Source organism: Tenrec ecaudatus, chromosome 9, assembly GCF_050624435.1.
Source record: "Tenrec ecaudatus isolate mTenEca1 chromosome 9, mTenEca1.hap1, whole genome shotgun sequence".
NCBI lineage: Eukaryota > Metazoa > Chordata > Mammalia > Afrosoricida > Tenrecidae > Tenrec > Tenrec ecaudatus.
The window spans coordinates 118,856,024-118,882,180 of NC_134538.1; the positions used below are offsets into that span (position 1 = coordinate 118,856,024).

General features: G+C 38.6%; 1 protein-coding gene and 1 pseudogene across 1 annotated transcript in view; one reads left to right on the forward strand and one right to left on the reverse strand.

Moving 5' to 3' along the window:
* The first annotated feature begins 603 nt into the window (after nucleotides 1–603).
* On the forward strand, nucleotides 604–1,385 carry LOC142456095 (glyceraldehyde-3-phosphate dehydrogenase pseudogene; annotated as a pseudogene).
* Nucleotides 1,386–2,947: 1,562 nt separating this feature from the next.
* The window catches only part of GNAI1 (G protein subunit alpha i1), an 85,590-nt gene continuing 62,380 nt past the window's right edge, over nucleotides 2,948–26,157 (reverse strand). The window contains exons 5-8 of the mRNA XM_075558483.1: nucleotides 20,091–20,219; nucleotides 10,541–10,670; nucleotides 9,450–9,603; nucleotides 2,948–5,044 (exon numbers count right to left, since the gene is read on the reverse strand). Of these exons, the coding sequence (XP_075414598.1) occupies nucleotides 4,854–5,044; nucleotides 9,450–9,603; nucleotides 10,541–10,670; nucleotides 20,091–20,219 (604 nt within the window). The 3' untranslated portion in view covers nucleotides 2,948–4,853. The remainder of the gene's footprint in view (nucleotides 5,045–9,449; nucleotides 9,604–10,540; nucleotides 10,671–20,090; nucleotides 20,220–26,157) is intronic.

Genomic DNA, 26,157 nt, shown 5'->3' on the forward strand with positions numbered 1-26,157 from the left:
GGATTGACACAGTGGCTGCAACAGTGGGTCCAGGCATAGGAACAATAGTGAGAATGACACAGGATAGGACAGTGTTTTGTTCTGTTGTGCACAGGGTCATTACGGATCAGCGCCAACTCAATGGCTCCTTACAAGTGTCCTGAATTTGATGAAGAACTAAATTTTGGCTGAGAACTAAAATTAAATTTCTTATTTTTATCTTTTAATTCATTTTCCCTTTGACATCTCCTCATGTAACTGGTCAGAAGGCGAAGAATGTGGCTGGTATTCTTTCCAAATCATGCAGGTGCCTTAAGGGCAGACTAAAAAATAAGAAATCGAGTTAAATCTAAGGAAGCTATTGTCAGCAAAATTGCGAACTAATAAAACTAACATAAGCCAACAAAAACGAGCATTTCAAAGTTCCAGTCATCATTTTAAGTTCATTGCATAAGGAAAATTTCAAAGAAAATCGTATAGCTTCCCATGCCCTTCCGTCTCGCAGCAGCATCCCAGACCCACGCTGGGGCAGGTGGTCACCAGGGCTGCTTTCAACTCTGGCAAAGTGAGCATTGTTGCCTGACCCTCTCATTGACTTGAACTACATGGCTCACGTGTTCCAGTATGATTCTACCCATGGCAAGTTCAATGGCTGACAACGGGAAGCTTCTCTTCAATGGGAGTCCATCTTTCAGGAGCGAGATCCTACCAACATCAGTGGGACGAAGCTTGCACAGAGAATGTCACCGAGGTCATGGTGTCTTCACAACCACGGAGAAGCCCGGGGCTCACTTGAAAGGTGGTAGTATTAAAGGGTGATAACTTCTGCCCTGTTAGCCAATGTCCCCATGTTTGTAATGGGCATGACTCCCTCAGGATTATCAATATTGCTCCTGCAACACCAACTACTTGGTCCCCCTGGCCAAGGTCATCCATGACAGCTCTGGCATCATGGAAGGTCTCATGACCACAGTCCATGACATCACTGCCACCCAGAAGATGGTGGGTGGTCCCTCTGGGAAACTGTCCTGTGGGGCTGCCAAGAACATCATCCTTGCTTCTATTAGCACTGCAAGGCCGTGGGCAAAGTTTTCCCAGAGCTGAAGGGGAAACCCATTTTTTTTTTACCATTTTGTGTCCCCATGCCCAACGTGGTCGTGGATCTTACCTGCTGTCTGGAGAAAGCTGCTCAGCATGATGTCACCAATAAGGTGGTGGAGCAGGCACCCAATGATCCCCTAAAGGGAACCCCGGGTTACACGGAGGACCAGGTTGTCTCCTGTGACTTCAATAGTGGTACTCACTCTTTCACCTTTGTTGCTCGGACTAGCATTAGACCTCAGGGTTCACATGGCCTCCAAGGAATAAGAGGCCACTTGGACCACCAACTGGAGCAAAAGCACTAGGGCAGTAGTTCTCAACCTTCCTCATGCTGCGACCCTTTCAGACGGTTCCTCATGTTGTGGTGACCCCAACCATAACATTATTTTCATTGCCACTTCATCACTGTAATTTTGCTACTGTGATGAGTCAAGCGACCCCTGTGAAAGAGTCGTGCGACCATCAAAGGGGTCACGACCCAGGTTGAGAACCACTGCACTAGAAAAAGAGAGAAGCCCTCAGTTGCTTGGGAGTCTTGTCCCCAAATCGATTCTCCAACACACTGAGAGTGGCCCATCATCTTTAAAATGCACATATTCATATATATATTGATAACTATGAAAGTAAAGATTAAAAACTTTTTTCCTGAAGTTAAAAATTCAGGCATTATAGGATTAAAAGGGGCATGATCTGAATCCCTCAAGGATGTCAAAGCTCTCCTATGTAGTCCGTGTCAAATGTCAGAATCCTAGAGATGGAAAGGGTACAGCCATGAATTGAGGGCAGGATGAGACAAATAGCTTCACATCTCAATATTTTTATTAAGTTTCTGATTTTGCTGCAATATTTTTTAAATTTAACCTTGTATGTAGTACAGGACTTGAAGGAAATCCCAGTGTACATACAGCATTAGTGGGGAACAATTGGGGTGTGGCCAGGGGGCAGAGACATGAATGTAAGGCTGGGGTAAATTTATGTCACAGCCAATGAAAACCAGTGTATAAAAGGCAACATACCAGCAGTTCTACACTAAGTACTTGATCTGGATGATAGGAGGGAGAAATGAGTTAGAGAATTTAATAAGCCGTTTCAAGTAGAAGTTAAGCAACGATATAAGTTTAGGAGGCTGTAGTTGGAACAGAAAGGAAAGCAAAAATAAGAAAACCCTGTATATGGATTAAAAAAGTAGGACTTTCAGCACATCGTAGTCTAGTAGAGATGGAGATGGGAGATAAGAGCTGATAATGGGTAAGAAGTTCCCTACTTGAGAGATTAAATGAATGATGTATCATTATTACTTGCTCTCAAGTAGACTCCAACTCACTGTGGTCATGTGTTAGAAAGGAAGAGGCCGGTGTGGCTTTTGTGGCTACAATTTGCAGGAAGATGGTTTATAATGGCACAGTGATTCCAGGTTTGGCTACTAAGGGAAAGGTGTGGCAGTCTGCTTCCATACAGATCACTCACAGCTTGGAACCCTCTAGGGCAGAATGCATTGTCCAAAGGGATCACTGTAAAGTAGAAAGCAACTCAAGGGCAACGAAATCTTGGAAGCAGACCACCAGGCCTTTCTTCTGGAATTAGCAGTGGACCACAGATCCCTTGCACCACCTAGGGACTTTAGTCTGCAGTGAACCTGTATTGAAGGGAGAGGAATGATGAATTTGGCTTTGGTCATACAAAGCTGACGTAGGAAATGAACTCTCCAAAGTGAATGCTAAGCAGACAGTTCCAAATGTAACACCGGATATCAAAGAATACTTGGGTTAGGAAAACTCAAGCTTCTGGTTAGACGAAATGATCTTTAGATGTATAGAGAAAGAAAAGTAATATAGGATAAACGGACAATTCTTAACATAACACATCATTTGTAAAATTTTAAAAATTTAAATTTATTAGGATTTATTAGTAACACAGTTACACAGAATAAAGTTCAATAATTCATCCATGATGATCACCAATATGTGCTTCTTTGTGGCTTTTAAACCATATGTCTTATGATTCAAATTTATTTATAATGCATTTGAATTTTTCATACATAGCATCACAACAGGACATTACAGATCTTCCATTGGTAAAACTAATAAAAAAAACACCATTCATGAAAGGCACATAAAGAATTTAAACACGTTTAAGAAATTTGATAACTCTGAATTTGTTTACATTACAGAAAAAAATCCCTCAAATAAAACATTTAAATGCAGTTTCTGATTATCCCCTCCACCCCAGCGCACACGCACACACATACTTTAAAACACACAAAAGGACAGCACACAACTAAACTTATAAACTACTTACAGGCAAGCTGACGAGGCTGTTAAAAATGAGTTGCTTTGTTTTTAAGGGTGGGGTAGGGTCCGAAACTGCTAATTTTGCCGAAGAAAGGTCACAGAGACACCATGAATACTCAAGAGAAAAATGATTCTATTAAAGTTCAATATCTAGCTAATGTGTAACATTTATTGGAGCATACATATAATCACTGACTGCATTAAATACTATTACTCACTTTCTAAATGTAATTGCCCATTCCATTCCTCAGAAATAATAGCACATGATCAAAAGAAATAACACAGACTCAAGCATGTGGGGGAACTCGAATAATCTATACAAGGGAAGAAAGTAATTTTAACATAGTGTGATAATTACATTTGAAAATAGTTACATATACGAATTTAAAGCTTCAATTTTATGAGCAGTAGGGTTCTTCAAAGATCTTCCTTGCTATTTTCCAAACAAGGAACTATCACATATGCTACGTACAAGAGATTTCCCAAAGGATATACACAAACGAATGTCTTGAACTTCATTATGCTGACATTTTATTTTTCTGCCCACAATAAACTCTCAACAGCCAACTGAACATAGTTTAAAATAAAAATGTAGTCGTTGAAAGAGTATAAAAATTAATCTTGGCATTACCTTTAAGGCAATGCAAATATATCACCCAAATATTAAACTTCAAAGTAAAAACAAACTGAATAAACACTGAGTACACCGTAAGTTTAATTTAGCATCTCCTCCAGTATCTGAACTTTTAATTTTATGAACCCAATCTGAAGAGAACTAAAGCAGCATGCTCTCTGAAAATAAAAGAAAAAGGAAAACGTACACAATGTTTAAATAATGGATCTAAAGGCAGAAATATTCATCCTCTTAGGAACATCACAATGAGATACATCAATTGGAACCAACAAATGTTATTAAAATAATTTGTGTGCAATGCTTTCACATATAACACTTTCATGATTACAAGTATACATCTAATCCAGATAAGGTATGTAATACTTCCTAATATTCATTACTGTACTTAAAAATGTGTAGGACAGGAACATAAATAAAGTTGTCTAAAATTGGCAAACATAACTGTCTGTCATTCAGTACAGGCATACTCAGTATTTCTGTTATTTCCCAAACCACTCACACTAGAATCTGAAGTTGTCATTCTTAAAACCTAAAAGTAATGTGAAAAACTAAACTTACAAATACATGTATACATACATTTGCATATTTACACGTACACAGAGATCATCCGTACACTGGAGCCCAGCATTAACACTGCCCGTCAGTTTCAAACTGCAGGACCACCGGTCACTTTGCAAGAGGACCCTTCTCTTAGTTTCAGTTAAACACAAAACAGAACAGCTTTGGTCAGGTCCCAGGGGCGTTGGCTGAATACTACACTCGGTGTTGCTGCAAGACTCTAGTCTAGAGAGATCCACATATAAGTACTCATTTGGTTTGAAAATGGAATTTATCGTTGGCTCGAAAACTCAGAAGAGGCCACAGTCCTTGAGATTATTTTTTATGATGACGTCTGTCACAGCGTCAAAGACAAACTGCACGTTCTTCGTATCTGTGGCACACGTGAAGTGGGTGTATATTTCCTTTGTGTCCTTTCGCTTATTGAGGTCTTCAAACTGGCACTGGATATACGCAGCTGCCTCTTCGTATGTGTTTGAGCCTGGGGTGGAAAAAGGAAAAGCAACAACGAGACGTTAACTAAATCATAAACGAGAGTGGACCTCGAATACCGGAGCCAGCTGCACAGATGTAAAATATGTGGACTCGGTGTCTGCGATCTTCCTTCTGCAGATCACTTCTTTTAAATAAAAAATAACGAATGCTGCCCGTTGATGACTGCAAGTTACCCTAATATTAATGCCCCCTCCTTTTACATAGCACCCCATGCTCTCCATCATTTTTTGTTCTTACTTAAATCTTCATATTCCACATGCCTTGTTCCCCAGGCCCTGCTACTCACCGCCTCCTAGCACTGAACTATCCATGATTCCTGCAGCGGCATGACATGTCAGTCCTAGCCGAGGGCTTTTTCAGGAAACACTGGCCGACTACCCAGTCATGGCCCTTATTGAGCAATTGGACAATGGCCCACAATGCAGGTTCGCCCTACCAGGTTAAACATGTGAGGGACACACCCGAGCAATCAGGTTTCGTCTCAAAGACTCTCTCTAGGACAAACGCTCCAGCAATGGTCTGGCATTACCAAAAACTCAGCATACACACACTCTGTGACTGAACAATTCCGCTTCTAGGTGTACGCAGAGAGATGCATTCACCAGAAGACACACGCAAGAACGTGAAGAGCAGCTGTGCTTGGGGGCCATTGAGTGGGTTCTGACCCATCGTGACGTATGCACAGGAGCAGGAAGCACCCTCCTCATGACAGATGCTGTGACTGAGCCCAGATTCGCAACACTATGCCAATAATCCAGCTGGCTGCGGGCCTTCTTTTCGCCGCCACTCTGAGAGAAGAACTACGTCTGTTTTAGGAAGCAATCTCGGGGCTCATCGAATTCAGACTGGCTAACGAAGTGTAATACATTCATAAATGAGCTGAGATGTGGTAATGAGAAATAAAAATGCATATGTGACTATTACACAAACTGGCATGTATGAATCTTATAAGCACACAAGAGAAGCTAGGTACAAAACATACATTTATATAAAGTTTAAAAATACTCCAAATTAATTGATGAGGGCAAAGGTCAAAATCCTGTTTATCCTTGGGCTCAGGGAGTTCATCAGCAGACTCAGAGGGGGATTGAAGGGACAGCTGATGTCCTGGATTGCCCTGTTTCTTTTACCATTGGCTTTAGGAGCAATAGCTCAACATTATTTGCCTTCCTGATAAGGTTCACCACTCTTGCAATGGAGTTCCTGGGTGGGGCAAATTTCTAAAGCACTGGGCTGCTAACTGAAAGGGCGGTTGTGTGATTCCACAGGGAAGCACTTCAGAATGAAGCTCTGCAAATCCTGGGGATCATGCGTTCTACTCTGACAGCATGGGAGTGCCATGAGTCAACATCAGTGGGCCCTGTCACTGGTTCAACTGGTTACTCTTGTATTGCCCTGCTTAGGATTCTCTATTGCACATTTGAGGCTAGCTTTCTGTCATGAGAACCATCCTATAAACTGAACTTACGTGGCTGTAGTACTTTCCCTCCAGCTGGCTTATCTGACTGCGTTCAAGTTTGTTCACCCAGAAGCTTCCCTCATTAACCAAATTTGGATGTGTTCTTTCTTCTTAAAATATTTTCTTCTGCCTAATCTTTGTTAAATAGCTTGACAGAATCTCAACTAACTTTTGGTATTAAGTCTTCTGAAGAAGAATGTGAAGCTTAAAAAAACACTTCATACACTCCAGCTCCTCAATTAATTTTTATGTCAAATATAATTCCATGTGCAATTCAATGTGACCCACGGGGATATGTTTTTGAACTGCTATGGCAACCTAAGTTATGGAACTATGACAGGAAAAATTAAAACAAAGTGATCTTCAAATAACACAGGTTGCTAGAGATAATCATTTATCCTTAGAAACTAAATTCTGTTTTATTAAATCACAGTAAGGCTGGTGCTTTGAAAATTAGAAGCAAAAATCAGTGCATTGTTGGACTTCAACAGCTAATGTAATCTATCAGTTAAAAATGCATATAAGTAAATAACTGATCATGAAAACAAAACCAATCTATATGTGCTTACAATAAGAAAATAGCTAGATTACTGTATCCCCAGAGCAACAGGATCTGTGAATGAACTAATGAACACATTCCTCAGTCTGACTTGAAATCCTAGGAAAAGAGAGGCACATGTGGGAGGAACATGGAATTGTGTCATTTCCTAACATGTGATAGACCTGTCGTGAATAATAAGTGCGGATGTTAACTAGGTTTTGCAAATAGTTGATGAGCTATTTAAAAGGTGAGATGATGATATTTTAGAAAAAAATTAATATGAATTCAGTTTGAATTTCAGGTGTCAGAAAAACATGCACATGAGAGAACATGCACAATCCAACAATCCGTGGGAAGAGCAAGCCTTGAGTTGTAGAGGAAAATCACAGCTGAGGACAGAATTTCACATCTGAGTTTTAAATAGGGCTGTGAAAGGAGAGAGTATGAGAGCGTATAGGACTAAAGGCAGGACTGGGGAAAACTAACAGATGAAAAGAGCAGGAGGAGAAAATAGGACTAGACAGAGCGGTAGAAGATAAAGTGCAAGCGTAGTCTGGACTCTTCTATAGGAAGCAGTAGACATTGAAACCGAGAGTACAAGTTGAAGCAAAAAGCAGCTGGTTAATAATTAGGGCATCCATGAAGATTTTACGTTATAATCAATAAAGTGAAATGTGAAAGAATTATGCGCCCTATGATGTGTTCAAGGATTGTGAGATCAGGGATTCTGATCTCTAAGTACATTTCTTGATCACGTTGTACTGTTCCGAGGCGGGAAAGAACGAACAAGTACATTGCAGTAGGTTGTGCTCAAATTCCTGTAGCTGTGCAGCATTTGCACCTTCCGGGGACTCTGGTGGTGGGAGTAACTGTAAAACTGTTATTTCCTAACAGAAAAGGGAAAAATAACCTGAAAGATGTCTCAAAAAAGGGCAAAACTGAGCCCCCTTATCTTTGGATAACTTTAATCTTGAAAACAGAACTAACTCTAATAGAATTAAAAATAACTTAGTAGTTGTATTCCGAATAAGCAATGGAATTTTTTTCTGCGTGAGGTTTATTTCTGAGATAATGACTTTCCAAAAGCAAACAAAAATCAACTGTGCAAAATTGCTGTGGAGTCAAGTAAACCTTTGAAACACTAAAATAATGCTACAATAACTGTGATTATATTTATCATACAAAACTTCTGTCTTTGATTCCAAAGAGAACTTCATCAAAGGCAATCTAGTTGCTGATGGCCTGAGCATCAGAGTCCTGAAGGCCTGGGTCTAGAATTCGACCCTGTCCTTCTGTTTTCATGTGTCAGTGGAACTCCAAGACGGCTGATATCAGAGGATGGGGTATAATTGACTCAACAGAAAAAAATGATTAAAAATTTTATTTAAAATGGAACCAATTCTTGAGACTCTCTTTGCCCCCCAAACCAGAAATAATGAGGTAAGGCTAGGTAACTTGGATCCATTAGCTACATTAGCTAAACCCTTCACCGATTCCGATTTAGAGAGCATATATATAAACCCGTCACACTTATGCCAGGCACAGAGCCCCCTTTGTTAAAATGAACTCATCTTCAGAGCCCACGATGTACAACAGCTGAGACCGAGCGACTCTGCTTTAATGACAACACAGGGTAACGAGGAGCAAGGTGCACACCAGAAGCCATCCGTCTCCCTTACCGACCCTCTTCTATAGCCACCTGCAGGGCCAGACTGTATTCCGTTTTTCAGATGGGGGAGAGTTGAGATAAATCAACTGCCTTGTTCACGATCAAAGGGTTTATAATGGAAAAGCCAGGACAGTAGCTCAGGCCTCTTTTTCCCTAGTAGTCAATAAAACGATAATAACAGCACTACAAATCTCATTAATAAAGAAAAACTTCCATGGAAAACCTTGCTTCACTCTCCTTTGAAGTAAGCTGCTTCGTTATTTCCTTCATCATTTTGCCTCTCTCCCTCAGAGTAGGGTTCATGGTCCTTTTAAGAAATACGTAGCTTTGCTATTGCTTGTTTACTTTCTAGTAAGTCTGTCTCTTTGACTACACAGTGAATAGAAGCCACGTGTCATTCTGCATTACACGATCCCTGGCATGGCCTCTGTTAATTGATGGAAAAATAATATTTTAAATATATAAACGTTGGAGTCATCAATGAACATTTTCTGCTTCTTCCATAAAACGAGTATATTTTTTTCAGTCATTTCATTCATAATTCAATAAACTGGTTATAAAAAACTTCTTCTAATGCACTTGAATGCAGTTTGATAAATAATTCTCCTGAAAGGTAAGAATTACTAAGGCAAGAGATGGAAATTAATAAGTAAAATCTAGCCTAAAGGGACCATTCACTTAGAAATGTGTGATTTCATAACTTTCTACAGAATGTAAAATACCTGCATATTCTGGATAGCATATGGTAAGAGGGCTCTTTTTAATTTTTTCTTCAAAGAGATCCTTCTTGTTTAGGAAAAGTATGATAGAGGTGTCTGTAAACCACTTGTTGTTACATATGCTGTCGAACAACTTCATGCTTTCATGCATTCGATTCTGTAAAAGAAAAAAGTACAACCAGCTTGTCATTAATAGCAATGGTTATGATAAATACCATGTCTAAGAAGTAATAAGTATCCTAATAAAACTGAGTTTACTGATTTTAAAAATCAATGATATACCACATAAATACATATCTGCAATTTCAAAATAAGTTTACTTTGCTTTTTGGGAAGACAGGTATCTAATCATGACTCATCCCTTTCTGCATTCAACTAGTACTGGCTGGATGCCCACCATGTGCCATGCCACGCTTTCAAAATCTCCTTTCAGCAGTTAACAATCTTGGGGTGACCACTGTGAATACATATAAAATTGCACGGTTGTTATAGAGTTTATCTAAGTTTGAATGAAAAAGTAAGTATAGTATATTAAAGATTAATACTACGTGTTTGGACCCAATTAGCCCCATCACCCTGCATGTAAGCCCATCACCCTCCATATTGAGAAGCTCCTATTTCCTGCCCTCCGTGTGCCCGTAGTTTCCGAGTGAGCACTGCTGTCTTTGACCCTGCCCACGTGAGCAGATGAACAGCGGTGCTCACCGAACCTACCACAGTGCAACTGTCTAGCAGTAACCTTATAAATTCAGCTAACGGCCTTCTTCTTGTCTTCCAAATTGCATTCCAATTAATTTAAAATGACAAAGTCTTAAATCAGTCCTGAAAAAGATTTCCCTCTGATTTAAGGTATGTTTACACAAATATGAAAATTAAAGGGCAGAACCAATGCATGGCATCTATCAGAGCTGACAGAAGTAACAAAGAAATGTAGCCCAGCTCTCAGTCCTTTCCTGCTTCTCAGGAGCCATCTGTGCGTCTTTGGTCTATGTCCCTCTTAGCATGCACACAGAAAACTTCTGGGAAAGAGCCTGAAGTGTCAAAACCTTGGCAGGGGCTCCCGGTCCTTTGACTTAAAACAGGGTTCTACTTGCCATTTCTTCATCTTCAGCTAGCACCAGGTCATAGTCACTGAGTGCTACACAAAAGATAATCGCAGTCACTCCTTCAAAGCAATGAATCCACTTCTTCCGCTCCGATCTCTGTCCTCCCACATCAAACATTCTGAAAGAGGAAAAACACTGAGTTGACATCACATGAACTGTGTTCAAACACTCAGAGGCCTCCTGTAATGCCAACAAAGGAGCTCGCAAGAGCTGGGCGAGTGTGGGATGAGAAGAAAAGCGGAAAAGGAGAGACAGACACACACACAAATTGGTCTGGCGTCACAAGAAGGGTATGAAAAGCCTGCTGTTGGGATTTTGCTTTGTTTTATTTTTTTATGGGAGGAAACAGAATACAAATGACTGGCCTGCAAACTATGTGTAAACACTGAGAAATAATCATGCAGAGCAACTAGGGAATGCAGAGAGAATCGCATGTATGCAATTTGCCGAAGTCTCGGAACATTAGAGCAGAGGACGTGCCCCTCTTCCCACCACAGAATGCTGTTTTCTCTCAGAAGCAATGGGTGGGATTTTGATGTAAAGGAGAAGTCGCTGCAAGTAAGAAACCATGGGGCAAACAAGTGAAATACACATGGAGCCAAAGCGGTTTGCCTAAATAAAGTAAAGCTTTAGTCGGGAGAAAAAGAAAGATGAAATATGAAAGCTCTCTACTGAAAGATCCTGAATAGAGAGATGCACTCAGATATTAGACAGTGTGCGACATGTGGCCACTGGAGCTGGATGCGCAGGGATTAAAGCAGCTCTTCGGGATCCTTAACAGTGGTCTCTCTTTTTTCTTACAAGAGCACACAATGAAGTAAAAGTTGAAATGTGCATAGACTACATTCTGTAATCAAGAAATATCCACTTAAATAACTGAAACAACACTATACAAACTGGTGCATTTTTAAGGCACTATTTATCAAGAAAGTGCACTAATTAAAATAGTCCCTATTTAACTCTTGGGGAACAATGTCTATTACTATTGTCCTACAAACCAAACCTGAGCACATTAACTAGTATTGTTAATTTTATCGTCATTTAAGTGGCCTTTATTTTATTGCCTTAGCTAGTAATCTTTATTAAGGTTTAAGTATGCTATCAAAATAGGTAAAATATTAAAAGGTAAGCTGGTCAAATAATGATCAATCAAAGTCACACACAAAGAAGTAAATTAAAATGGGTACTCATTTGTTCCATAGCTTATGACAAATCGACAAATAACTTTAAAAATAAAAAATTTTGATAACTTCTCTTCTCAAATATCAAACATTAACCAGCCATGTTTTCCCTATTTGCCTTTTTCTCCATAACATAGTATTACTAGCTGATGTATTCAATATATGTTTATTTCATTACCTCCCTCCTAAGCCAAGGGTATATAAAGGAAAGTACTTGATCTCTTTATGAGTCCCTGGGTGGCACAAATACTTACTGACCGAGTACTAACTGAATCTACCCAGATATGCCTTGAAATAAAGCATATGTATATATCTGTGATCTGTTTCTCAAAGGTCACAGCGTGGGTAATGCCCCTCTTCTCTGTGCACAGGGACCCACTCTGAGTTGAAATCAACCCAATCACAACTGACTTTGTTTTGTTTTTGTTCACTTTTTATTTACAACACTAGACATACTGTAACAATTTCATATTTATTGCATGAATGTGCCTAGAAAATATTTTAACATACTTTCAAGCAAAATAGATTGCCTTTGATATTGCTGCAAGTCATGATCTACTAGTTTAAATATACAATAATTTTACCTCGGTAATCAAGTAGTTGAACTATGGAGGAAATGTCTTAAATTTAAATTTTTATCAACTAAAATTATTGAGGCTTATTTATTTAATGGCCTTAAACAAAGACCCTGTAGTCTAATCTGGTTCATCAGAATCCATTTAGTAGGTGAAGCTGATGTTCTAATCCACTGTTAAGGGACAAAAATTATTAGAATGGGTCTACAGTAAAAGACATGACAAAATAATAATTTATAGATTATCAGGGTTTCATGAGGAAAGGGCAGGGGAGGGAGGGAAAAAATGAGGAACTGATACCAAGGGCTAAAGTAGATAACAAATGTTTTGAGAATGATGAGGGCAACAAATGTATGAATGTGCTTGACGCAATGGATGTATGTATAGATTGTGATAAGAGTTGTACGAGACCCAAATAAAATGATTTAAAAAGAATTATACTGAGTTTAACAGTTCATTAGATTTTAGAGAAAGATAAAGAAAATAACCAGAACACTAATTATACTATTGATTCTATCTTCCCTGAAATACTAGATTCAAAGTAGAGAACATTGGTCTTTGGTTCACACACACATACATTAGAAGTAGCATGCCTAGTGTAACTACTGTTGCTAAAACCTGCCTATATTATTCATATTAAAAAAAGAAAGACAAATATACTATGCTTGCCTTCTTAGAAATAGATGAAGCTCTTGGCTAGCAGGAAGTATGGAATGCATTTGAGTTTCCTTGGGATTCATTTGATTTACATTGGAAAGAAGATGTTAAAAAAACTGCAATATGCTGATGAATCCTTAGACTGTCATCTAATATTATTTATGACAAAGACTGCTGAGTACAGAGCGAATTGATCAAATATGGATATCAACAAACAGCTGCCATCAAGTTCATTACTACTCACTGCACTTCCACGTAGGGTGGCCAAGGCTCTGTCGCTGTGCGAGCAACAAGCCTCACCTTTCTTCCCCCAAAGTGACTGGTTTTCTTGAACCTCCAACCCTGTGGTTAGCAGCCTGCCTGACCTACAGTGCCATCAAGCTTCTTTTCATACTTTTACAGAAAACACAAGTCTCTCATATTATGATAATGATTGTGCAAGTATACATGCAAAGAATTGCATTAACTATACATAAATATTTAAAAATCATGGTACAATTAGTGTTTATTCTTTTAAAAAATCATTTTATTGGGGGCTAGTACAATTCTTATCACAATCCATACATCCATCCATTGGGTCAAGCACATATGTACATTTGTTGACATCATCATTCTCAAAACATTTGCCTTCTACTTGAGCCCTTAATATCGGCTGCTCATTATCCCCCTCCCTCCCTACTCTCCCCTACCTCATGAACCCTTCACAATTCATGAATTATTATTATTTAGTCATATGTTACACTGTCTGATAACTCCCCCCGCCCTCTTCTCTGCTGTGCATCCCGTAGGGAGGAGGCTATATGTAGATTTTTGTGATCAGTTTCCTCTTTTTACCCCACATTCCCTCCATCCTCAAGGCATTGCCACTCTCACCACTGGTTCTGAAGGAGTCATCTGTCCGGGATTCCCTGTGTTTCCAGTTGCTATCTATACCAGTGTACATCCTCTGATCTAGCCAGATTTGTAAGGTAGAACTGGGATCATGATAGTGGGGGGGAGGAAGCATTTAAGAACTATAGGAAAATTATGTTTCATTGTTGTTACCCTGCACCATGACTGGCTCATCTTCTCTGCACAACCCTAAGTAAGGGGGTATCCGGTAGGCTACCGATGGGCTTTGAGTCTCCATTCTGCACTCGCCCACATTTACAATGATATGATTTTTCATTCCTTCATGTCTGATACCTGATCCCTTTGACAGCTCATGGTCACACAGGCTGGTGTGTTTCTTTCATGTGGGCTTTGTTGCTTTTGAACTAGATGACCACTTGTTTATCTTCAAGCCTTTAAGACTCCAGATGCTATATCTTTTGATAGCCAGGCACTGTCAGCTTTCTTCACCACATTTGCTTATGCACATGTTTGTCTTCAGTGATCATCTCAGGAAGGTGGTCACCCACTGTTAGGATTTTTAGTTCTTTGATGTCTGATAACTGGTCCCTTCCACACCTCGTGGTCAGACAGGCTGGCGTGCTTCTTCCATGTGGGTTTTGATGCTTCTCAGCTAGAGGGCCGCTTGTTTATCTTCACGCCTTTAAGATCCCAGATGCTATATCTTTTAATAGCTGGACACCATCAGCTTTCTTCCCCACATTTTCTTATGCACACATTTTTCTTCAGTAATCGTGTAGGGAAGGTGTGCGTCCTGGAATGCCAATTTAATAGAACAGTGTGTTCTTGCATTGAGTAAGTGCTTGAGTGGAGGCCCAATGTCCATCTGCTGCCTTACTACTAAACCTATAAATATATGCACATAGATCTGTTTCCCTATACTCTTATATAAATATATTTATATATGTACATACCTGTATTTAGATAACCCACATTGATATTGTCTACAAATGCCTCGTCAAGAGGTGAAATGTATGTTCTTAAATTATTAGCACCTAATTGCCTCAGTTTGAGCTGTTTGTACTAAACACACACACACATACACCCACAAGTTAAACTGGTAGTTTTATGTCAGCAGTTAAAAATCATACAAAGAATAAAATCACACAGAACTACAAGATATGAAACATAGCTTCATGTATAATTATTCTAAATACATCTGTGCCCTAATGCACATCAAGATCATTTAACAAATAAAAAGAACAAAGGTGTCAGTTTTGCAATATAAGTTTGCAAGGACAGGAATTTAACCGAATTCAGACCACAAAGAAGGCAAAGTTTATCTGAAGTTCCTGACAAGCCTCTGTTTATCTTTATGCGAGCAGGAAAAAAAAGAAAGCGGTAACAAGATATATCACATGAAATTCTACCCCACTCCAGAAGACCAAATGGAACAATCTAAATCAAGGTTCTGGAAGGGTTATGGTGAGAGACCTTTTCATGACACACTGGAATACTTGGCTTGATGTTGAAATGACCATTTTAAGAAACTGAGCCTGGAAGTAAAAAGCCTGGTCTAGCAGACAATGTTTCAGAGTGAATCTCGCAAAGATTAAAAGAGGATTTCACAGAGTTAGACTGCCTTCACATTTACCATCGCCATTTCCCACTATTTATAGAGCTCTGCTCTTTAGGAAGCCCCCTCTGTGGTCAGTATCTCATTAGAAGTTGAAAACCCTGGCAAAGGGCAAGGCTGCAGTCATGTGCATTAGAGTCTTAAAGCAGGTCTGTCCATTAACTTCACAGTGGAGACTATATAGTGCGTCTTACCTCCTCACCCCAACTCCAGCCATAGCTAGAATAAGATAGTACTAGAATACGGCAATAACTTAAATTTACTTTAGGGCATGGTCTTTAAAAGAGGCAAACAAACAAGTGAAAATTCATATTTTAACAGATATTGGCTTAAAAAAACCCACCTTGCATTTCATGCATTGAATGATCTTAATTATACAAATTACAAATGAACGTACACAGGTAAAACAAGATTGATGAGGTAAACCATAATAGTTAAGGGAGGAAATATTAGAGAACTAGAAAATAACTATATGTTTCATCAGTGCCATACTGCACCCTGGATACATTACCCCTTCCTTGTGGCCCTTCTGTGTGGGACTCTCCAACTGTCTCACAGGTGGGTTTGGGGTCTCCACTTTGCCGACATTGCTTCACATCAATTTGATTGCTTGTTTTTGAACTTCTAATACCCATTCCCATAAACACCTCATAGTTGCTCAGGCTGGTGTGCTTCTTCCATGTGGGTCTGTTGCTTTCCTGCTAGATGGCCCTTGTTTAACTTCAAGCCTTTAAGACCCCAGACAATATATATATATTTTTATAAGATCATTCAACACATGAGTTCCAGGGCAGGTACACCCTTCAGAAACAGTAGTGGGAGTAAAGATTCCCCGAGGGTTTGGCTGGGAAGAGGGGGAGGAAGAAGGGGAAGGGGGTACTGATAGCAATGATGACTGTATGACCTCACTTCCGGGAATGAATAACGGAACTGTAGGTGAATGAATAACTGGATGTAGTCAGATAATGGCGAATAAAATAAGAATAATCTGCTGATTCCTGGGGGTCAGGGTGGCAGTGGGAGGGGTAAAGGTGAGCTGATATCAAAGAGTTCAAAAGAAAGAAAATGTTTTGCAACTGATGAGGTCAGCAATTGTACAATTATGCTTGCTCTAATTGAATTATGGATTGCTATAATATCTGTAAGGCTCCCCATAAAATGATTAGAAAAACTAAATCAAAAGCAAGAGCAAAAAGATCCATTTGTACACTAAACTTTTAAATAATAATCATTTTATAGTTTTAAGGTACTATGGCAATAATCTCCATCTAAGCTATACCACTTCAAAAGACATATTTTAAATTTGGTCACTTGCTATTTCAGAAGCAGTGATCAGACTAAAAGATGATAAAGATGATGAATGATTTCAATAATGGAAAATGGTAGCAGTGGGGGAAAAGCTGTATGGAAAACAAAACACAAGAAGAAGAAAAATGTAGCCAATGCAAAGCTGTATCATGTAAGAAAGCAGAACGTTACATGGTCAGATAAACAAATTACAATCCATATCTCCATTTAGAAAAGTGAGAAATGCCTTTTTCTTTTTAATTTAGTTTGAAGGGTTTTGGAAAGGAAAATATCCATGAAAATAACTGAAAGTAAATGTTAGTTTTCTGAAAATTTTAATTACATAAACCACCCAGGTGGGAAAATTTAGTGAGCCATGATAGTAACAAATGTATTTTACTTAAAATATTTATAAGAACGAAATCAGCGATATAGCTGCATTTATTTAACTATACTGCTCACAACTTGCAACAGGTAGCTTCTTTTTAAGGTTACTCGGGATTATTAATTTTTATCTTTGACTAGGATTTTTTAAAAATTCTATTATAACTGTGGTATTTTTTAATTTCACAATTTCAAAGCATTAGCATTCACTGAGGAAGAGTGAGTATTTTTCAAAGTGGGCAATACTGCTGAAATAATCCAGGGGGGGGCTGCAAAAGCAGATGTCTACTCCTCATCCTGGCTATGGCTATACTACAAATTGGTATACTTACCAGGAATCACTGAGCACATTTCTTCTTCGGCAAAGTGAGGAGCAGATCAAATACATTTAGGGTCCTAAGGTCTCATCTATCTTGTTAGTAGATGTGTGTCGGATTGATTCTGACTGACAGGCAGCTCGGGCTGTGCTGTGCTCCCAGTGTGGTTACGTTTGAGCCCCTGAATCACTCGGAATCACTGTGTCAATCCATGTCTCTGAGTACCTTCCTCTTTTCCACTGGCCATTTGACTTTCCCAAGCATGATGTCCTTTCCCAGGAACAAGTTCCTCCTGATAATATGTCCAAAGAGCAGGAGATAAACTCTCGCCATCCTCCCTTTAAGGAGCATTCCATTGGCTCTTTTTCTGACATGTTGGTTTGTTCTTCTTGCCACTTGCTGTATGTTCGATATTGTTCCCTAACGTAACTGAGATGCATCGATCCCTCTCTAACTCACCTTCACTGCCATCAAGGTGGTTCCAACTCACTGTGACCTTACAGGAGATGGTAGAACTGCCCCGGTGGGTTTCTGAGGCTAATTCTTTACAGAAGTAGAAAGCCTCATGTTTCTCCTATGTAGCATCTGGTGGATTTGAACTGATGATCTTGTAAACAGCTGTGGAACCACTATGCCTCCTGCATTCTTGTCTCTAGATTTCCTTGCTCACTGTTCAGCTTTCACATGTACATGAAGTGACAAAACAGTCTAACCCATATTGTATGTTAAAGCCAAATGTCAATTTTTAAAAAATTATTAAGTAAAGCAAGAAAGGGAAAATAATTTTGATAGAGAGATGGTATATACCATTTGCAGACCAAATAAAAATAACTTTTAAATAAACTTTGTATGGCTTAACAGTTTGCTGTTTTACTAGTTTTTCAAAAATATTGCATACATGTGCACGTATGTGTGCGTGCAAACACACATAAAACAAAAAACCAAACCTATTGCCATGGAGTTGATTTTGGCTCACAGTGACCCTGTGAGGTTTCGGAGATGACGGTAAACCTTTATAAGAACAGGTGGACTCAACTTTCTCCCTCAGAGTAGCTGGCGGGTGGTTTGAACCAGCACGAAAGTAGGCAGCCCAATGCCTAACCCACAGTGCCACCAGAGTTCCTTATATGTACCATTCTCTATTTTCCTTCTGCCGAGATGGGGTTGTAGATAAAGATACATAGTCCTGTAAAATTCTATAGGGAACCTGAAAACTTCAACCAGAATGTGGCAAAATAGAGTGAACAAATGATTCATCTAAGTCCGCACGATATTTGGAACATTAAAACAAATAAACACGGAGTATACAAATTATGAAATCTCTTATAAAATATACATAGTATCTTTGTTAATCCAAATTCAATTTTCTGCAGCGACAACGGGAGTTTTATTCACTTGAGTCAACAGTATACAGCTCCCCGAGTACAGGAGAGCCTCTAAATGACTTACATGCTTGCAGCTGTAACGCTCTAAAGTGAACCTCAACCTAGTTGTAGTCCAATATATAGAGACACACATAAGATATATATCCAAGGATATTCTTGAATGAGTGTTTGGAGTAGTGAATAAGCAAATTTTAACTGGCCTGAATGACATGATCTCTGATGATTCTATAAAGTAGGCACTGCCCTCAGTAGACATTTTTTTCCGTGTCCCTTCTGCTTAGAAGACAACAGGCACCAAGAAAATGGTATTTTTAAGTAAATGCCAATGAAGGGAAGCTAGCAGTTTTCAAAGGCTACATCTGTACATCCTTTCACTTAGCATCAATATTCTAAAACATCATAATAATGAAGGAAAAGGGGAAATAATTATTTTTAATCAGTATTTTACATGATCTAGTTACCCTATAGGATTATAAAATTTCCAAGAACACGAAGACATCTGTCTCAGTAGACTACTGCATGACGTTAAATTACTCTAGTCATGTATGTATCCTTACATGGGTTGTATACCCCGCTCTTCCAGGACTTGATTGTCATGGCTTTTGCTAGAATAAAATGAAGATGGTGAACAATAGATGTACAGTGGGATTACTAAGTGAAATATTTCGTAGAGAATGTCAAGCTGCCTGGTTCACTGTAAAATGTAGGGATCACACAAGATGAACGCTAAGGTGCCTCTCATTTCTGAAAGATACAATCCACTATTTGTTGAGACTCTAGTCAGTAAATATCACACACCTTTTACATTAAATGACTATTTGTCATTATGAGAGAATGAAAACATCCATTTGTGATGAATAAGCATTTTATATGACATTTTAAAAAGGTGTTATTTTTAATATGTCCATAAGTACTCACATATTCTATCAGTCAAACTTTATCTCTTTACCTAAAAATGAATGACAATATTGCCTAAAATAAATTAAGATTTTCCCTTTAAATATAAACTCCCCCATATTTTTGTTATTCTTTACATTTATATGAAAAATATAGGCAACAAGAACTTGTCTGCCTATGTTTTCTTAAAAATTTATGAATTCTTCCTATGAGTATTTCATTTTCTTCTTCACACAAAACATTATTCTGTCCAGTCTTCTCAGACAATTTTAAAATTAATTTTCCAACTACAACTTTTTTTTAAAACTTTCATTACCATAGTTGTTTTTAAAGCAATACTTATATTTTAAACCTAAATTTTTAAGCCATCAATTTTGAAGTTACTCACTTGAAATGGAGATCTTTGAAGGTAAAATGAGTTTCCACAATCCCTGTGGTCTTCACTCTGGTTCGGAGAACATCCTGCTGGGTTGGGATATAATTAGGTTGTGCTATTCTGTCCAAGTCATTCAAATAGCTGAGGAAATAAAGAAAAATCAAAAGCATGCTAATAGTTAATATAGTCAAAAAAGATTATCTGAAGCAAATAAAACACATTTTGAAATATGCAATATTCTAATTTACCATATATCCTCAAGTATACACCAAGTTTCTCAGCACAATTTTTATGCCTTTTTTTTCTGACCCACTCCCCTTTGTATGCCGTTTTTGTGGTAAAATTAGGGCTATTCGGGTTGGCTTATACTTGAGTATATATGGTAATAGTTTAAAAATTTCTGTAATGATACAATACATTCCATTTAAACCTATACAAGTATTTTACAATTCTCCCAGCCTTTCCCCCACCTTATATTATCTGTTTTGTTTCTTAGAGACGACGATTGGTAACTTTTCTTTAGAAATAATAATTTAATAAATACTTGTTGCAAAGCATTTTCTGTATTTAGAAGTGTCTTCAAGAGTTTGGTTCTTAAAATTTTTATTAAACTTGTTTGATGTAGGTTTGTATTGATGCTTCAAAACTCCTCTTTTGTGTGAGGATTAAAACAGCTTTTAATTTTTTGAGCATATACCAATGAGCTTCCTGCCAACTAGCTTTTTTTCAGTTAGCTTTATGTTAGACAGCACAAAGGAAAACACTCCACGTGGTAAATTAATCTGCACTTGATAGCTCACTGATTTTAGTCATTTATTCAACTCTGCCAATAATCATTGTGATTTTGTAGCATGAAAAATCTGTGGTATGGTACATATCAGGCAATGTTGGAGACTAAAGTTTACAACTAAATGTAAAGTAGACTCAATAGTCTCAAAGAAAGTTTAAGACGGGAGCTATTATTCTAGTCCTGAGTAGTTAAAGAAGGATCCGTGGACATTCCCTGGCTCACTCACTCGCTCCCCGCTTCCCTCCCTCTCTCCCTCCCTCCCTCCCTCCCTGCCATCAAGTTGATGCCAGTCTCTAAGGCCTGTCTTTCTCTCTCAAGGAAAAAAAAAATGGGATGGGGGTGTTAGAACTTCCAACCCTGCAGATCAGTCAAATTGTGCAACCACAGCACCAGTAGGTCTCCTGTGTGTATAGTCAGGGATGTAAACAACAAATTGAAAGATGGGATAAAGAGAGAAAAGAGGCTATTGTGCCAGCCAAGGGCAGCAATAAAACAAGACAGAGGCTGGAAGAGTCAAGCCTCGTTTCCACAGCCAACAAATTATTTTTTTCAAAGCTTTGTATTAAATGCTTTTTACAAAAACGACTTTATCTCCTTCAAAGAACTCAAAGTACACTTAATACATTTGTCAAATCTGTGATTGTATTCTTGGGAACATTTTTCAAACTCATCTGTTAGGATGGCAGATAGCACCTCCATTATTTTTTTTCTTCACCCCTTCTATGTCAGAAAAATAACTGTTCTTTCATGCCCCTCTGCATTAGCAGAAACAAAAAGAAGTTGCACAGAGCGAGGTCAGGTGAGTCAGATGTGTGACACAGAGGCAGGCTGTGTTTTGTCCCAAACTGGCGCACTGAGATGGCTACGTGAACAGGTGCATTGTCATGGTAAAACCAGTCCCCCATCTGCCACAAACAGGCCTTTTTTGTCACACAGTTATGCTACCTTTTCAGAACCTCTAAATAGAAAGCTTGATCAACAGTCTGACCTGGTGCAATGAAGTCCAAATGCACTATAAGCCAATACTTTCATCTGTTTTGGAAGGTGACAGATGTCCAGAACAAGGTTTCTCATTAATTGGTATTTCACTTTTTTTGAAACAAGAAACACACTCATACACTTGAGTTTTTCCCATACTACTGTCCTTGTAATCCGTGTTCAACATCACAACAGTTTCTGAGGCATTTTTCCAAAGCAGCAAATGAAATTTCACAGCCACATGCTCTTTTCTTAAATCAGCCAATACAAAAAACGAGGTTCGAGCAAAACTACTTTCATGAAAAAAATTCACTGTGACCAGAGAGAACCTTCTCAGGTGATGTCACTGTGTGCACTAACGCAGGACAAATTGCTGATGGTCCATGCTCACCTAGCAGGAAAAGATGTGTACTACCAAAGCTCTGCCCAGGGGAGCTTTTTGCCATTTTGAGCGGGGGTTGGGTAACCCCCTTGTATGCGATCTGAATTGAGAAGATGCAATTAATCCTAAAGTCAGTTGGACATGAAGAACATCAGTGCAGTGCTTTGTTATACTAGAGCACTGTGGTCAAAGATTATCTAGGAAATAAATCTTGGCTCAGATAGGCACAACACATTGTCATTGTAAACATGTTGTATATTCTCTTTTTTATCTTCCTTGGGAACATTATCTTCTAATTTTATTCTTTTTTTAAAAAAATAATCATTTTCAAAATAACAGTGTATAAATTACCAAGGGCACATGAGGGAGGGGGGAGCGGGGAGAGAGGGGGAAAAAAAGGACCTGATCTGATGCAAAGGGCTTAAGTGGAGAGCAAATGCTTTGAGAATGATTGGGGCAGGGAATGTACAGATGCGCTTTATACAATTGATGTATGTATATGTATGGATTGTGATGAGAGTTGTATGAGCCCCTAATAAAATGTTTTTTAAAAATCGTCATTTTATTAAGAGAGCTTAGAGATGTTATAACATTCCACAATTCAAATAGATCAAGCATACTTGCACAATTGCTACTATAATCAGTTTCAAAATATTTTCTTTCTTGTTGAACTCTTTCATATCAGATCCTCTTTATCCCTTCCCTCCCCCGCCTTTCCCCCCAGGAACCCTTGTTATTATTGTTGTATATTATTATTCTATTATGATATATATGTATTTTAGCCTTATTTACTCCATTTACTATATCCATTCGCCTACACTTCTGTTTTTTGTTCCCCTCAATTGGGGTTATACAGTCATCTTTGCTATCACCCCTGCCCCCCTTATCCTCCCTTGTCTTCCAGTATCCTCAAGGAATCATTACTCTCATTGCTTTTTCTGAAGGGTGATCCATCTGGCATTCCTGTATCGAACGACTGTAATTGTACAGATGAACTTATGTAGGTCAAACAGTACTACTGACATGAAACCTAAGCCTTAAGGGGAGGAAATATTAAATAACCAGAGGACAGTTATGTGTTTAATCAGCACTATACTGCATCCTGATTGCTTCATCTCCTCAGCACAAGTTCTCTGTGAGGAACTGTCGGACTGTCTTGCAGGTGGATTTTGGGTCTCCACTTTGTCCACACTCCTTCACATAAATTCAATTACCTTTTTTGAACTTCTGATGCCTAATTCCATTTATACCTCACGATCACACTAACTGGTGTGCTTCTTCCATGTGGACTTAGTTGCTTACCTGCTTGATGGTCACTTATTTGACCACATGCCTTTAAGACAACAGACTATATTTTTTAATAGCTGGGCACCATCTGCTTTTTTCACCACTTTTGTTTAAGCACCTATTTTGTCTTCAGAGATTGTGTTGTGTAGGTGAGTATTATACAGTGCTACACTATACAAATCATTTTTGTACTTAGGTGAGGTTTCAGTAGAGGCCCAAAGTCTGTTTCCTGTTGTATTTAAGATATATGCACATGCATAGACAAATAAATGTATATTTATATATTTACATATCTATATTTAAACCTATTCATATAAATTTTGATATCATCTTCTTTCCTCTTTTTTTTCTCCTCCTGCCTCACTATCATGGTTACCCATTGCTCACCTCTCAGTGATTCCTCTCAGGCACTTTTCAATTCATCAAATACACCCAGGAATGCTACACCCTTATCACTGTCCATTTTAAAACCCTTGCTCTTTTCTTGTCCCTGTCATTGTTGGCTTACCATTTCCCTGCCCCTACTTCCTCCCCTCTTATGTCCATCCACCCCACCCCCGGAACCATTGGTCCTGTTGCTGTCTCCATCAGGTTGCTTATCCTGCATATATATATATATATATATATATATATATATATATATATATATATATCCTCTTAAACTGCTTTTAGCTACATCAGCCATTAGAACAGAGCCTGGCAAACAAAAGGAGCCTAATAAATATCCTATTTGTTGGAAACTAGAAAAACTATCTAAACACTGAATTTCTTAATAACAAGTGTAAATGATGGATTAGCAACTAGAAATATTTGAAACTATTAGGTTACATAGTGCTTAAATATATAGGTGAAAGCTTGTTCCATTTTTCAGTGTATTTATTGCATAAAAATAATTTTACTACTGTTGAAATTTTTGCATCGGTAATAACCAATATGCACTCTATCCATGTTTTATTCACATACATAACCTTATTCCTCACTGTAAGAAAATATGAGTTAAATAGACAAATAGGAAAAAAAATAGACCATTGCAAGTTTTCATTACTTCTCTTTAAGATTTATTAATTGTTGACACAGGTTTTTAATTCTTGGCTTAACGCTCCTATAGTTTAAATCATTTTCATTGAGTCAATTTCAACGAATCCCTAGCCAATAGGAAAGAGTGGAACTGCTCTGTACTGCTTCCGAGGCTGACATCTTAAAGGGAGCAGACCACCAAGTCTTCTCTCCCATGGAGTCACTGGTGAATAGAAAACCTCAATCAGCCGCTTAACCGAGAGCTAAAAAACTAGGGTTTCTTAACACGCTAATAGGCTCTTAAAAACTCTGTACAATTCTATTGCCAAAGGACAAAAATAAAAAATTGTCATTTGAAATTCCAAATGTTTTAAATGATTATAAACTTGAAGTGAGAATAGGCAGTTAGTCAATATACCCCTAAAACTGGTGAAGAACTAAAACATCAAGCTCTCCTCTAAACGCTGTGAGGAAGAAGTTTCTTATCATTTCTTTAATTCTTAAAAAAAAAACAAAAGCAAAAGGCTGGTTAGAACAAGCAGAAATGAGATAACAGGGAGTCCAGGGAATTGTTTTCCTCAATGGGTATACCAGTAAAGAATAAATGGAGAGAAGAACCTGACCCATAGACTGACGTCCTCCCGCCTACCGCCCTCCATAAAAAGAACTGTTGTTAGGTCCCTTCATACAGATTCTGATTCCTAGGGACCGTATGAGTAGAGCTGTCCCATAGGGGTTTCTAGGCTGTTATCTTTGTGGAGGCAGCACACAAGGTCTGTTTCCCACAGAGCCATTAGACTTTCTGTTAGGGGCCAAATGCTTAGCTGGTGCACCATCGGGGCTCCTTAGAAGGCACAAATTCACCTCATGGCCATCAAATCTAGTCCAACTCATAAAAACCCTGTGATAGGACCAAGTGAACTGCCTCTTGGAGTTTCCAAGAATTTAAACCTTGAACATACAGCCTCACTCTCTCCGTTTCAGCAGCTGGTGGGTTCAAACCACTCACCTTGTGGTTAGCAGCTCAATGCATAAAGACCCACTACACCACCAGAGATTCTGTAAAGAGCAATCTGTATAAGGCAGGCTCTCATTTTGATTTTTCATTCATGCTGGAAATAAATGGTCTAATTTATCTTGTAGCCTCTGTGAAGCTTGGGTTGTTTATTCATTCATAAACTTATTGCATGGCTGCGGTTTTAAGCACTGGAGATGTGACATTAGCAACAAAAAACTCAAAGCCAAAACTACTGCCACGGAGTCAATTCTGACTCATCGTGACTCTCCGCAGGATTTCCACATCTGTAAATATTTAGGGAAGAAGAGACTCTCATATATTTATGATGGAGTGCCAGTGGGTTTGAACGATTGACTTTGGAATTAGCAGCCCAATACCTAAATTTACAGTATAGTGAGAGTCAGAAAAGAGTCAACTGAACTAAAACAACACCAAAATAAATGTGAATCTGTGACTGTTTATAAACGAAAATTACATTGGGCTCTGAGTACACAAAACAAGGAGACAGGAAGCAACCCAGTGGGACAAGAGGAAGTTCCTTGTCGAAGTGCTAAGACTAGTTGAGAGCACTCCAGGCTAATAAAAAGATTTCAGGAGCTCATAAAAA